The sequence below is a fragment of the Scyliorhinus canicula genome, chromosome 9, assembly GCF_902713615.1.
Source record: "Scyliorhinus canicula chromosome 9, sScyCan1.1, whole genome shotgun sequence".
In the NCBI taxonomy this organism is placed as follows: Eukaryota; Metazoa; Chordata; class Chondrichthyes; order Carcharhiniformes; family Scyliorhinidae; genus Scyliorhinus; species Scyliorhinus canicula.
In genome coordinates, this window is record NC_052154.1 from 77,174,252 (window position 1) to 77,190,111 (window position 15,860).

Consider the following 15,860-nt stretch of genomic DNA (forward strand, 5'->3'; position numbering starts at 1 on the left):
AGGGGCTGCCTTTGTGTCTTGAAATCCTGCTGCAAGGTGTGTAGTTTATCCTGACGGCTTGGGGAGATTCTGCAGTGAGTAACCCGCCTCCTGAGTCCCTAAAGTCTGCCTATCATTGACGAGGCGCAAGTCAGGAGTGTAATGGAATACTCTCCACTTGCCTGGAAGATTGCAGCTCAAGAAGCTTGACACCATCAAGGACAAAGCAGCCCACTTGATTGGCTGGTGAGAGTGGGAGATGATTTTCCGAGTTCGAGAATTGGCTGCCATACTTTGTAGTATGCTTTGGAGGTTGGGTGCACCAGATTCGATGGAGCACAATTTATTCTGTCCAAGGGGTCAATAGGGCCCAACGATCACTGGTCAGATTTTGTCCTATTCTTGTTGCTTGTCTTAAGGAGTTGCAGGAGGCCCAGTCATTGCCCTCAGCTGAGGCCGAGGCAGTGAATGCCTGGGCGTCAGACAGACAGCATGATAGAAGTGATGGTGCCTCATGCTTCAATCGTTGGAATCCTCGAGTGCTCATTGATCCTGCCTTATCCTTTGTCTTCTCATGCAACATGGAAGGAGTCTTTATTCTGCTATTGACCCTGCGGTTCTTTGATAATTCTGATTGGTATTCTCTGTTGATCATGTTGTTGATGTTTTATTGATGTATTTTTTTCCCCCCCTGGATGGGGAGTGCAAAATGTGAGCGTGATGGCCTGTGCCATTGGTTATCCTGTTCTTTGCAAAATCATGGAGTCAATTACTCCTTCTGGTTATTGCGTTGTTATAATCCTTGTGGTTGGGAGAAGGTACTTGGGTAGGGTGTGCAACATTTTGCCATGTTTTCATGATCCATCCCATCTCGCACTCGGGCTCTGTATGAGTTATCTAGCTCTGTTTAATGATTGTATTAAGGCAGTTGTGATGCCATTCTCCAGTTCCATGCTGTACTCATATTTGTCAAGCGGTTTCGATATTTTCCCTGCTTATGGTGATATATTATTTTGTTACTTTGGTGCATTATTATTATTATTTTATGAAATGTAAAATCTCAATAGACATAGAGGACCGTGAAGAACCACTTCATCACAAGGTTCAAATGGTCATCCCTTATTCTGAGGTATTATACTGATGTACCCCAGCTTTATTTAAATGATAAGCATTATCCTGCAGTGGTTCTAACATTCCGCTTCTCCTTTACAGTAAGATAGGAGAAGTGGCCTTCCTCAACTGTAATTATCATCATTAGTAACACATACAATCTTCAGTTCAGGGATATTTAGGTAGAAAAAGGTCAAAATCCACGAGAGTTCAACTTAGACAAGAAAAAATGCAGCAATGAACACAACTCAAAAGGAAAGAACAAAGTTTAAAAACCTGCAGACCTTTTTATTAATAAATTCTGCCATTTCATCTGTACAGAACAAAGAGCCTGTATGTGAGGATTTCATTAACATCTTGAATTACACAGCATGATCGGGAACAAGTATCTTGTACGTTCATGAAGCGAATTTTATACACAAAAAATTTACAAAACCCTACAGTTTGTAAATTTTACTTCAAAGTGACATCGACACCTATAGCAGTACAACGCATGATTTTTCGCGTCTTATCTGTACAACACGCAGGGCGACGCCAAAGAGTCTCACTGTACACAATTTCACTACAGATATTCTGTATTAAAAAATTTTAAACACCCCTAATACAAAGGAAATTTAAAAAAAAACAGATCATCCCAAGTCTGCAACATGCAGGCCACCCCTTCACCATGATGGCAGTCACCAAAGTAACCAGGCAAATCCACACGAGAACTTAAAACAGAAGGCAACAGAAAAGAGTCGACAATTACAGGCTGTGACCCTGCTAGAATTTATTAGTAAACAATAAATAAGGCTGAAGATTTAACACAAAAGGAGAAAATAACATGTGCGTGATACTTCTGTTAGCAGTCAAGAGATCAGTATTTAAAATGTACATTTCCTGATTAGATTGTTGCAAATTGTTGTTCAGAAGCATTTGTATAGAGGACTACGGTCAAAGGGATTTACAACACAGTCTAGTGGAATGGTGTTGATCACTGGTAGCACCCCCAGGTGCATCCAACAGAGATCCTGTCAATGACGGAGGCTAATTAAAACAGCCAGTTCACTTTGTGCAAATTAATCTTGCATTAACCACGCATTAATGACCACATTGTGCTCGCAGTTTAAAAAAAGACTTCAAACAACTAGGAGTTTTGGCAATTATTCAAACAGAATTTTAAAAACCAGCTAAAATACTGCCACAGAATTTTACTGCTCTCCAGATATATTTTTTTTATCCCAAATCTGTGTTACTTTCTTACAACATACTATTGTGCAAAGTTTAATGCTGTACACCTTATGTCACCTTAGTATGTACCAATGTGACTGCATAATTATGTGCATGTGAAAACGCACCTCATATGAAATTACCTTACTCTCCTAAAATTCAACTGAACGATTGGAGGCTGGTTTGTTTCCTACAAGTCAGCCTTTACCCCCAGAGTACCATAATCAGAATGCAGCTATGAAATAAAAGTGCACCGATGTAGAAATACGTAGATATCTTAATGAACCATGGCTTAACTCAGATAAAGGTCAGTTCCTAGCCTCACCCAGGGCACTGAAAGTGACTTTAATACATTTGCAGGGTAAACTGTTCTTAGAGATTCAGGGGTGAGCTTTCCCCCCTTTTGTACTTCAATTAAGCAACAAGAAAAAAAAATCTATAGCAGACCTCTGAGTGAATGCCACCAGCCTACGGTCTGAGTGGACAGTACAAGTAGCCCAACCATCGAGGTACAGGATGCAGATGAAAACGACTACCACAATTTTATGTAATGCCAAATATTTCAAATATACTGCGAGTTAGTTTTGGCCTCAATACCTCTTGGCACCTTAAACGATGGCTTCAACCTCACGATCTGCACAGATAGGTCCTTTAAAACCACCTGTACTCAATATTTAATTTACAATCTGGGCTATAGTGGGTGAAACCATAGCCTGTTTTCCTCCTCCTCCACCCCACCATCACCTAAAGGAAGTGTGAAAAGAATATAATCTCCAAAAAAAAAAACAGAGCAAGACCAATAGGTTTTGTACAATAATTAAAAGGGACAAAACAAGAGGCTGAAGCAGACTGTGTCTAAAGCATCCTACAATCTATATGAACTGATATAATTCTTTGGAGTCATTCCATTTGTGGCAGTTACCTTTCCTACAGTTGAGAATCTCTGTTGGATGAGACTGCTACCAGTAAGACTCGTTTGATCAGGGCGAACGTGATTCAGATACACAATGGCAACCAAGTCTACAGGAAACTAAAGAGAGGAGTCCGATTGGAGCTGAGGCAGCAGCTGTTGGCTCGCACATTTGTTCTGCAGGTAAAATCTGTGCAGAACAAACAGAAAGAAAGTGTAAAGGATTGGATTGCGTCTGCTGCTCTTATTTAAGGAGACTATACAGAGGCTGTACAAAGGCAGGCTTGGGCCATGCTCTACCTATCCTTCAGTTCCCGTGTCACTCTTTTGGTGATCCGGCCGCAGGTCATACCCAGTAGAAACAGGATGCAGACTCCCAATGCCAACAAGCCCATTAGGTAATTTTTGGATGGCGATGTCATGACTTGATAGGCCAAGTCTGAAAATCCCTCAGCTGGAGCGACCTACAAGAAAAACAGCAATGCTACATTAATTAAGGAGCTTTTAGCTTATAATATAAAGCAGGATTATACACCTAGAAACCAGGCAATAGATGCTTGATGTACCCTTGAAATTTTATGGACATGGGCATACAGCTACAGAAGAAAATTTCACCCAGCCCTTGCAGTGCACATTTTCCCAATGAGGCAAAAATCACACCTTTAATTCCCCATGGTTTAAACTGACTGGTTACAATTCTATGACTCTCCTCCCAAAACCCACTTGCCAGCCTTGCCAAAAAAACGTGTTCACCCCCTGATAATATTGTTCACATCGGAAATGTACTGCAAGAAATCAAATTTGCAGCCAACATCTCAATTAGTTTTGAAAGTCAAGGCTCACAATAAGCTCCACTCTTGTGTACTCACACACTTGGAAAATAATCCACTGCTGGCAACACATGGCAGGGTGGAGAGAGAAAAAAAGAGGAATGTCAGTTAAGGCTTTATGGTCTCCTTCTCCAAGGAGAATGATTCATTGTTTATTCATGTCCACTCCCCAGAAGTGGAATGGAAATGACAAACAACTCAACATTCAAGTCAACAACTTCAGACTGGGAACATTCCCCTTCATCTTTACCCTCCATGATCCCTCCCCCCCACTTTGACTTGTCCCAACATAACCCCACCCCTTCCCACTATCCCTTGCTGTTCAGTTTTGTTCCCACTGCGCACTGACCACTTCCACTAATAACACATTCTGCTATCCTACCTTTGCCACGATGAACACTCGGAAGTTTCTAATGGCGCCATCAACAGCCCCTTTGTCTCATGTTAATGACATTTTTATTTATCAATCTCTCCTTAACGCTGGCTTCCCATTCTACCCCACCCCCTCTCATTTCTATCACTTTTTCAGTTCTGTAGAAGGGCCATATGAACGTGAAATATTAACTCTGTTTCTTGTTCCACATTTGCTGCCAGACCTGCTGGGTTTATCCAGCATTTCCTGTTTTTATTTCGCATTACCTTGGCTGCGTAACTCCACATTTCCAGGCGATCTTGTAATCTCTTCTTACAGTCAGGCTGCAATCTTATAGTTTTATCTTCTAGTGCCTCCAGCAAGCATGACATTTCTGAGGAAAGAAAAAAAAAATTCAATAAATGACAAACCTTCCCCAAAAGTCCACATATTTGAAGCTGGTGCCAGGCAACAGACTCCACACAGGAGGCCCAACAAGGTTGGTGCTAAATTAATAATATGCTTGGATTATCCTCACATATACAAAAGAATAATTTAATGAAATCTTAATTTATTGAAAAAGCAGGATGAAGAGTTATGGGATATTTTTAAAGTAAACTTCTTTCAGAGACTGCAGCAATATTCCCTTTACCAGCAAGAACCTCTTGCGTCTTGCTTGCTGCATTGGAGCTACTATCAAAGGGGTAGTGGACAGCTGGAGCCTTAATGCTGCTGGAAATACCAGAGCTGACAAAATCTTTTGTGAGCCTACATATATTAACAGAGGATATTACTAATGTGTGATCAAAGGTTAAGAACACTTTTTGTTTCAATAGTCTTGAATTTATATAGCGTATTTCATTATCTCATGACTCCAAAGGGACTTCACAGCCAATGAAATGCATTAACAAAATATTGAGGAAGCAGTATAATTAATTAAAAGGACCATTTTTAAAAAATTCCTTTAGGCATGTGGGCATCACTGCCAAGGTTACTATGTATGGTCCATCTCCAACTGCCCTTCCGAAGGTGGGAGGTAAGCTGCCTTCTTGAACCGCTGAAGTCCAAGTGGTGTTAGGGGTAGACTTCCAGGATTTTGAAACAGCAAGTGAAGGACTGGCAATATATTTCCAACTAAGGATGGTGTGTGGCTTTGAGGAGAAGTTGCAGTTGCAGGTGTTTGTGTTTGCAATCTTCCAAGCAAGTGGAGAGTATTCCATTACACTCCTGACTTGTACCTTGTCGATGGTAGGCAGGCTTTGGCTACTCAGGAGGCGAGTTACTCACTGCAGAATTCTTGATCTCCGACTTGCTCCTGCAGCCACAGTATTTATATGGCAGGTCCAGTTCAGTTTCTGGGTCAATGGTAATGCCCCAGCCCCCAAGATGTTGACAGTAGGGGATGTAGTGATAGTAGTGCCATTGAATGCCAAGGGAAGACCATTGGATTCTTTCTTGTTAGAGACAGTCATTGCCTTGCACTTGTGCGGTGTAAATGTTACCGATCAGCTCAAACCGGAATTAAATCACTGCTGCACTTGGAAGGAGCATTTGGGATCTTGGGCAGTGGGAAGACGTAAAGAGACAGTTGTTGCATCTCCAGCACCTACATACGTAGATGTAGTTTTGGCTGTCAGAGGGAATGGTTTCTGCAAAATCAAAAGTTGGGGGGGGGGGGGGGGGGGGGGTGTTAAATTTGGTTGGTGGTGGCATCACGCTGGAGCTGGTGGAAATGGCAACGGGTCATTCGTTTAATTTGAAGACAGGTAGGACATTCATTCCATTTCCTGCACGACTGCATATAGGAACCTTTGGAACCTCCTCTACAGCTCCATTGAGGAGTTATATTGTACTTAGAAAAATTCAGCAAGTCTCGCAACATCTGTGGAGAGAAACAGTTTGTAACATTTCCAAGTACAATATAACTCTTCAATGGAGCTGTAGAGGAGGTTCCAACAGTTCCTATATGTTTGTTTCAATACCCTTTCTTTGCCTGATGCATGACAGAAATACAGGTTAAAGTTTAGTAATGGGATTGTGGTAACCTTACTGACTGACCAAATTATTAGTTTGGACAGTAGATGGGACAATTTTCTCCCTTTCTCCTCCACTTACAATCTCTAGTGTGATTCACTTACGGCGTCCCTTGCCAGGTAGGATCGAAGCACACTGGTGTTTGATATCTAGGCCACATGCTGCATGTAGCACTGGGTCCACAAAGATGTCTGCTTTACTCTCTTGCAGCATGTTCAGCACCTCCTACAGGACAAATGATCATTTCATTAAACAAAACCAAAGCAATCTCTGCTCACCTGTCACATCCTGAAACAGATTCCTTTGGAAATTCCCTGTTGGCCTTGACACAATGTGAAAATGAGCCATACATGCCAGGGAAGAACAAACAACATCCGTCACTGTCAAAACTGGGAAGTCCATCGGTATCACTTATATGGTGGATGCCGTGCCATAATTTGTCAGCGAAAACAAGTAAAATCAGCAACTACATCCTTTCACGCTAGTCTGAAGATATAATCAATGGCACACAGGACCCTCTGGACCACCCAGTCTGTCTTACACAATTAAATAACATTTGCATTGCTATATATACACAAATTCCTATCCCATTCAGAATACTTTGCATTATTTAATATAGTAACCAAGGGGTAATTCTTCCGAATCTTTTTTGCAACTTCTCCAGTACCTCTGCATTATTTTTGCAAGATGGAGAAAAGAACCATGCACAATATCTCAAGTGTAGTCTACCCAAGGTCCCATTGAAGTTTCACATAACTTCTCTTTTTGAATTCTATTCCTTTGCCAATACACCCATGTGCATGGATTGCATTTTTGGTGGCTTTGCTAACCTGCGTTGCCTGTTCTAACAATTTATGAATCTGTTCTTAGACCCATTCACACCTCTTTCCTTGAAGTATGATCAGAGACCAGACCCTAAGTTGTTGGCAAGATCGGGTTCGGGACCAATAAACGTTTTGCTTAAAGGAGATGAAGTTTGTGGAGTTTGCATATTCTTCCAGTGTCTGCATACATCTCACCCCCACAACGCAATATGTGCATCATAGGTGGATTGGCCATGCTAAATTGCCCCTTAATTGGAAAAAAAAATAATCGGGCACTCTAAATATATTTTTTTTTAAAGTCTTTTTTTCCTTTTTTAAATAAATTTAGAGTACCCAATTATTTATTTTTTCAATTAAGGGGCAATTTAGCGTGGCCAATCTACCTAACCTACACATCTTTGGATTGTGGGGGTGAAACCCACGCAGACATGGGGAGAATGTCCAAACTCCACACGGACAGTGACCCAGGGCCGGGGTTCAAACCCAGGTCCTCAGCACTGTAATCTCAGTGCTATCCACTGCGCCACATGCAGCTCTTTTAAAAAAGTGTTGGATGATCAGCCATGATCATAATGAATGGTGGAGCAGGCTCGAAGGGACAAATGGCCTCCTCCTGCTCCTATTTTTTATGTTTCAAAGTCCTATCAAGTTTAGCTTGTGTGGCTAAACCCTGCTTTGTGCCATGTAAATCCCCCGATAGCGGAAACCCATCCCCACTAACCAAACGGCAGCTTCCTCAGACCTCTCCCCTGTCCCCTAGCTTTCATCGGGAACACCTCACTTTCCCACATATGGAGTTTACATCCCACAAAGGTACTAAACACCCGCAGGATCCCCATTATCCTGTCAATGCATTCCACTGGGTTCAATATGTTTAGTAGGCTATTCTCAATAGGGAGACCCGGTGCCCCAATGCCCCCCACCCAACGCCATCGCCCCTCAACGTCCCTCCATTCCCTTGAAGCCCGAACAGCCATCCCCAGTGGCTCGATTGCCAGGGCAAAGAACAATGGGGAGAGCGGGCACCCCACCTCGCCCCATGCTGCAACCCAAAATACTCCGAACTGACACCATTGGTCCTCATACTCGTCTTCCGGGCTTTATACAGTAATCTGGCGCAGTCCACAAATCCCTGCTCAAACCCAAGCCTCTCCAACACATCGAACAAGTACACCCACTCTACCCGGTAAAACACCTTCTCCGCATCCATGGATACCACTTCAACCGTCCTCCCCCTTGCAGGCATCATGATCACACCTAATAGCCTCTGTACATTCGCTGACAGCTGCCTACCCTTTACAAACTAAGTTTGATCTTACCCAATCACCCCCAGCACACATCTCTCTATCCACGTCGCCAGCATCACATCTGCGCCAAAGTTTTCACATCGACATTCAGTAACAATATTGGCCAACATGACGCACACTGATTAGGGTCTTTATCCTTCTTCAAGATGAGTGAAATAGATGCCTGCCAAAATACCGCCTTCGCCCCTCATCCCCTGCAGGAACTTCCGGTAGAAGGCTTCAAATACCCCGTTTATCCCCCTCCGGCTCCATTACGACTTTGCCCCCCCCTTCAACTCTCATCCACCCGATTTCCTTCACTGATGCCTCCCCTCATCCGTCCAATCTCCCTTGCTGCTGCCTCAGCTAGTGCGCAAGCATCCTACTAGCTTTTCCCTCATATTCATATATCCCCCCCACCCACTAGCCTTCTTTAGTTGTCTCACTGCCTTCCCTTTGACACAAGTCCAAACTCCATTTGGAGCCTCTGTCATTCCTGAAGCAGCTCCACCTCAGATGTTGCTGAGTACTTCCGATCTACGGCCAAAATGGCCTCCATCAGCCTCATCTTCCTCCAACTTCTCTTTGTGCACCCGGATAGAAATAAACTCTGCCTGATCACAGCCTTCAGTGCCTCCCATACCATAACAGCGGAGACCTCCCCGTATTGTTCTGGTCCACATAGTTCTGAATGGCCCCCTCTTATCCTCTCACAGACCCCTTTATCAGCCAGAAGCCCCACGTCCATCCTCCACTGGGGCCTCTAGGGGGCTGGCCTCTCCACCCGCAAGTCCACCCAGTGTGGCAGTGGTCTGACACACGATCACCGAATATTCCGACCTGATCACTCCAGTTAACACCTTATCATGACATGACTAGCCCCGAGTGGAAGACCTGGCCTACCCAGCATTCCCTCAGCCTAAATTGATCCATCACTTTTAGGTGGGTCTCTTACAGAAAAACATCCGCCTTCAGACTCCTTAATGGCGAATACGCACGGCCTCTTCACAGGCCCATTTAGCCCCCGAAAGTTCCATATGATCAACCAGGTTGGGAGACTTGTGCCTCCCCTCGCGCACCCTCCCCAACTTCTTTTTTTAGCCAGCACCCCGGGTCAACTTCTCGCGCACTCCCCCCCCCGCCAACTTTCCTCACGTACCTACGCCACACCAGCTCACTCCACGCAGCCCCTCTCCCAAGCCAAAGTTTTAACAGAAATGCAACCACCTACGCCCACACACCCCCAATCGCCATTTTACCCCCTACATGGCTACCGTTAACAATCCTCTCTGCTAGTATGGTGGCCCCCATCCGTAGCCCTCACGTTCCTCTGTCCTCGAGACCCTCCTACCTTTTTAAAAATAAATTTAGAGTACCCAATTATATTTTTTCCAATCAAGGGGCAATTTAGCGTGGCCCATCCACCTACACTGCACATATTTGGGTTGTGTGGGTGAGACCCATGCAGACACAGGGAGAACTAATTTCACATGGACAGTGCCCGGGGCTGTGATCAAACTTGGGTCCTCGGCGCTGTGAAGTGGCAGGGCTAACCCCCAAGAGACCCTCGTGCCAAATCCCCACCTCCCTTCCCACAGCTCTCCCCCGTGCAAACCCAAACACAGAACATACATCTCCCATTAGAAAGGTAGAGGAGAATAATGTTGGGGGAAAAAAATGTATCAACCATATTGGTATTAACTTAGTCCAAAATATTAACAAGTCTCCAATCCCACAGTCCCATAAACTTGCTTGCCTGTTCTGGAAAGGCCACCTAAAACTCCTGATTTTGGTACATGACCCACGGCCAAACCCGGTACAATCCTCGTCCAGAGCTCCTTTAACCCTATTAAACCCGGCCCGCTGTTTAGCCAGCTCCGCACCCAACTCCGGGTAAATTCAGATCATGTTCCCTTCCCAAGTGCACTTCTTCGACCCGCCTTTGGCTTCTTCCTCATCGCCTTTTGCGCTTGATTCACCTCGAGGGGTTGATTGAAGGCCCTCGCTCCCATCAGCTTTTCAAACATGCGCGCCACATAGTCTGTGGATTGTGAACGCTCGATATCTTCTAACAGCCCTATTATTCGGACTTTCTGCTGCCTCTCCCGATTTTCTAAATCATCCACCTTCTCTCGCAGCCTCTTCTTACCATCAGCTACCAGGGTACTCTCGAACTCCAATGAGGCCAGCTGGTCCTCGTGGTTGGCCACCGACTCTTCCATCTTTTGGAGCGACGTTCCCTGGGCTTCCAGCGTCTGTTCAATCCTCTCAATGGATGCCTGAGTCGGGTCAGCCACCTTGACCAGATCCTCCAAGGTTTCATGCCTCTGCTGCTGGAGTTTCAATGTCAATTTCAGTTGTTCGGTCAACCACAGCGCTGGTAGTGCTGCCTCGGAGATCACCGCCATCTTAACTCCACTTAGAGAAAGCTGGTGGTCAATTTGGTGCCCCTTAATCGATGCACTTCTTGTCCAGTTAAACATGTCCGTTATTGAAGACTTCTCGTCTCTCACTGTTCCGCTCCTTTTCCTTTCTACATTTGCCCATGTATACAGGTATTCAGGTCCAATTAATATTGCCTCGCACGAGAGCCACCAAGTGCGCGACCACTTACATCATGGCTGCCACTGGCAGTCCTAACCACAGTCTTTTACCTACTTTTTGACTTAACTGGGATTTCTGTGTGTCCTGCCTGGGCTACTTGCCAGCAATGGTGCACCACTTCAAATCACATTACCCGGGTTTTTCATGTCAATTTCCATATCTTTTCGTGCCCATTTTCATCTCTGTGCAGGCACACAGGGCACGTCCTCAACCCAAAGGACTTAGGATGCAGATTTGCACATATGCAGTCCACTCCCGGTCTGCACCTGTGCAAAATCTCTTGAGGTCTGTCAGGACTTAAAGTTCCAAATCTCAGACGTCGCTCTTTAGGCAGCTTGGACTTCAAACGTACTTGGATGACTAACTTTTAAAAGCAACATTTCATTTTGAGATGGACTCACCTTTTTGCAAGATTCTCCAGTAATCTTTAGCAGGTTAATTTTCAGACACTCCTCCACTTGCCCAGTCTGTTCCTGTGCTGCTGCTTCCTCCCCACACAGACTATTAATCTGCAAAAATAGTAATGGACGTTTACTGTATGATTCCACTTACACTCACCCCACCCCAAGCTACGCTTCATTATCCCAGACACTATTTTTTACGTTACATCCAAATTCCCAACCATTAATGTTACCATAATCTGACCCACCTCTTTTGTGCAGTGTATCTGCAGCTGAGGGTCCAGCCTGTAGTCCAGGGCTGACTCCTGGATAATCACACGGATCTGATCTTCACAGTCAGGAGACAAACGCTGCCAAGAAATTAGAATGTTGTCAGCTGGAGTTCAAGTCACTAACACAAACTACTGTTAAATTCGTGCTCTCAGCACATCCAAAAAGGAAAATTGAAGATTTTCAGCTCAGTCACTGCCAGACTAGACTCTAAATATAGCTTATAAATAAAAGGAAAAAAATGCCGACCAGTGGAATCAGCCTATTATTTCTAGTCACTGCAGGGCAAGTAGAAAGGATGCGGGCACAATAAACACAGGCAGAGCCTCAGTGGAAATAAAATCTGTCCATCTGCACAATTCCAAAAGGCATGTCAGTACACTAAGGTGTGGTGAAGCTGGCCGGTTTTCAGAAAAGAAAAATCCAGGCCCCAACAAACTTCTTTCTGCTCAACACACTTCACTTATTCATCCGAGCTCCCTGGGGTTCCACTTACTATTGCAGACTCCACTCACTCTGTAAATATTAGCTGCCTTCAGTCACCAGATAGCGAATTAATAAGAGGTTCTGTTAAAACAATTTGGAAAGAGAGCTGTGTGTACTCAGTTTGTTTTTTCTAAATCATATCAGGACGAGGTGGCCATTAGCACACAGAATGCTCCTCTGCCGCTTTGCCGTTGATAGGAACTACAGATCACTAAGTATCCCATTACAGAATTATTTGTTCATTCACCAAATGTAGCTTCTGTGAATAAACAATCATCTGCCAAAATAGTGGGAGGCTGCCTCTAACCAAGTTAGCTTTTGCTTTAGTTCTTGGATATATATGAATGTTTCTACAAAATAAGGCTAGAGATGGTCAGCAGGGCACACTCAAGATTCATGTCAATGAATTAACTTCTCAGGGCAGTTACTGTTCTGCACATTTGCACCAAGCAGGACATAGAAGCTGTGAATTTTCAAAAACACAAGTGGAAAAAGGCCAATATAAAATCTAACAATAGCTTCAGGCAATTCAACTAAACTGGCAACAAAAAAAAACTGATGGGACTCCAGAACAGACTTGCTGATACTCGGTGATAAGGAAAACTCTATGCTCTGTACAGAATCGTACTGCAAAGCAACAGTCATTTGGCCCATCGCGCCTATTCTAGTTCTGTGAAAGTTTTTTTCAGCCATTATAACCTAATTTCTCCATTTCGATAGTCCCAAAACAATCGCTAGTTACTAAGCAGTGAAATTAGTTTCTGATTTTCTTTTATTAAAGCTTTATTTCTTAGTTATGTAACAACGAGCAATGGAGGATATGGAGTAAGAGAAATGACCAACATGTAGTTCAGGAAAATTGTCTCCTTCGTGGCCCACCTGTCCTGTCAGTACCTGGTCAGCATATTTCAGTTTCAGACAGGAGACGACCTGACCCTCCAGCTCTTTGCCATCCTTTACATTATTCAAAACAGACTGGCAGAACTTGGGGATGTCAGCCTTGCAGGCTTTCCTCAGAACTGGATTTAAACGGTAATCTGAAACAAGCACACAAAACTGAAATGAAAAATGCACAATAATACGTGGAGGAAGAACTGATTTAAGGTGTGAGCTCTAGTTGTATGGCTGTGCTTGCAGTCAGGTTTGAAGATAAAAGCTTCTTAGAAACTCTGCAGCGTCTCAATACTAGGCTGCAGTAAAATGACATAGATCCATGTGCAAGTTACCATCCCAGCTATATTGGTATGGAAAATCGCCTGAGACAATCCATAGAGTGGAAAATAATGATGAAATCACCCTGCACTCTGCATAACTCTTGCCCATTTAGCCCCATCCAACGTTGACAGGTCTGGGAGGCAGGCCATGACTTTGGCTGAAGATGGTCTGCACAAAAAACCCCAAGGTGGAATGAAAGAAAATGCACTAAAAACCCAAGAGAAAACATGCCCTTAATGGCTACACCAATGACATTTACTAATGCGACCTGTGCTAAATTTGTCGGGCATTTAAAAATCAGGGTTTCATTGACACCTTCATTTAGACTTGCATGACATTTTAGGAGTTGAATTAAAATAAGGAGTCAAAGGATACTGGAAATTTCTCCCACACAAAGCTGTTGAGAATAAGAGTCAAATGAAAATTTCTAAATTGATTTTAATTGACTGATTTTTGTTAGGAATGGGTATTAAGAGACATTGTTGGTGGAGCGTGGGGAGCTAGGTGAATGGAAGATACAGATCAGCCATGACCAAACTGAATGATTGAACTGGCCTACTTCTGTCTCTGTGGACAGCCTATCTGGAAACAGTTGCATAATTCCCCTGAAGCCCTGCTATGACTTGGGCCATTTTCAGGCAACTCTAACAGGCTCTGTCAACTCAGTACATTCATTCTGTTGCGAGCCAGATCTGAGGATAATATCCCCCAACTTTATAAAGCAAGAGTGAACCCCACTGCAAATGAATAACCTCTGCTTACTTTAGAACAAAAAGAAACCTGGGACCGCATGAACAATCCCAAGACGTCCAATGTGAAGTCAGATCATTTCTAAAGCACTAAGAACCAAAACACCAACACTAAAAAAACACGAAAAAAGCCTTGTTCAATATGCGTGCACTAAATTACCTTGCTGCACATGGAAAATTGGATGCTATGCAATTACACATCTGTCCAGGAACAATCCAAAGACTCGGCACTCCCAAAACCACCACGCATTGAGAGAAAAAGTACTCTCTGCTGAATGCAAATGTCCTCAGGAAATTAATCTGGGCTATGTCAATTCCTAGCCCTGACAGGTGGAGCCCACAGTATAGAACCGTCTATAATTCCACATAAAACTGCAACACCTTGGCAGGTTGCAGTTCCTGACAGAGCTTTCCAATCCTATGAATTTTGCCAGATTTTCTGGTGTCAACAGCACATACCAGTGTTCTGCGTGATCTGTCGCTTAGTTATCATCTGCTTGCACTTGGGGTCCATTAGTTCAGCATTCTTATTCTGCTTCAGGCACTGCAACACATTCTTCGAGTCAGCATCAGCACAGTAACGCTGCAACCACAAGAGAACATGCAACTGTCAGTTAACACGTCTTGGCTGCTTCCTGAAATCCCCACCATCACAGATGCTGTTCTTTAGCCATTCAGTTCACTCCACGTGATATCAAGTGGCTGAAGGCACTGGATACAGCGAAGGCTGTGGGCCCTGACATGATGCCAGCTATAGTAAAGACCTTGTGCTCCTGAAGTAGCTGCATCCTTAGTCCCACTATTCAGCTACAGCACTGGCCATTCAGTCAACAATGGAAAATGGTCCATTCCTGACCACAAAAGGCAGAACAAATCAAATGTAGCCAATTACCACCCCAGTCTATTTACAATCATCAAAGTGATGGAAAATGTTGGTGACAGTGATCTGCCAGTACCCTCAACTCCAGGCCTCATTACAGCTTTGGTCCAAACATGGACAAAATAATGGAATTCCAGATCCAGTGAGAGCACTTGCCCAAGTGTAACATCAAGAAGCCCCAGCAAAGTCACTGGGAATCAGGTCAGAGTCACATTTGGCACAAAGATTGTGGTTGCTGGAGGCCAATCGTTTCAGCCCCAGGACATTCATCACTGCATGAGTTCCTCAGGGTACTGTCCTAGGCCATATTATCATCAGCTGCTTCTCAAAGACCTTCCCTCCATAAGGTCAGATGTGGGAATTTTCACTGATTAGCGTTGAGTTCATTTGCAACACCTTAGATAACTGAAGCAGTTCATGTCCGCATGCTGCAGGAACTGGATAACATTCAGACTTGGGATGATAAGTGGCAAGTAACTTTTGTGCCACGTAATGACCATCCATCTCCAGTAAGTGAATTTAACCACCTTTCCTTCACGTTCAATGACATTACCATTACCAAATGTTCAACCATCAACATTTGTCACCACGGACTAGAAATGTAGCTGTACCCACCATACACATTTTGGCTACAAGGTCAGGTCAGAGGTTGGGTATTCTGTGGCAAGTAATTTACTTCCCAACTTCCCAAACCTGTCCGCCATCTACAAAGCACAAGGTG

At 44.0% G+C, this 15,860-nt stretch overlaps 1 protein-coding gene across 3 annotated transcripts in view; it reads right to left on the reverse strand.

Moving 5' to 3' along the window:
- Positions 1-1,352: 1,352 nt before the first annotated feature.
- The window catches only part of LOC119971440 (Golgi apparatus protein 1-like), a 167,878-nt gene continuing 153,370 nt past the window's right edge, over positions 1,353-15,860 (reverse strand). Inside the window, exons 20-26 of one of the 3 annotated variants that reach the window (XM_038806975.1) lie at positions 14,719-14,842; positions 13,190-13,332; positions 11,788-11,889; positions 11,540-11,647; positions 6,529-6,649; positions 4,678-4,784; positions 1,353-3,672 (exon numbers count right to left, since the gene is read on the reverse strand). In XM_038806975.1, the coding sequence (XP_038662903.1) occupies positions 3,505-3,672; positions 4,678-4,784; positions 6,529-6,649; positions 11,540-11,647; positions 11,788-11,889; positions 13,190-13,332; positions 14,719-14,842 (873 nt within the window). In that variant the 3' untranslated portion in view covers positions 1,353-3,504. Of the gene's footprint in view, positions 3,673-4,677; positions 4,785-6,528; positions 6,650-11,539; positions 11,648-11,787; positions 11,890-13,138; positions 13,333-14,718; positions 14,843-15,860 lie in introns of all 3 variants that reach the window. The other 2 variants (XM_038806974.1, XM_038806973.1) reach the window with 2 other exon arrangements.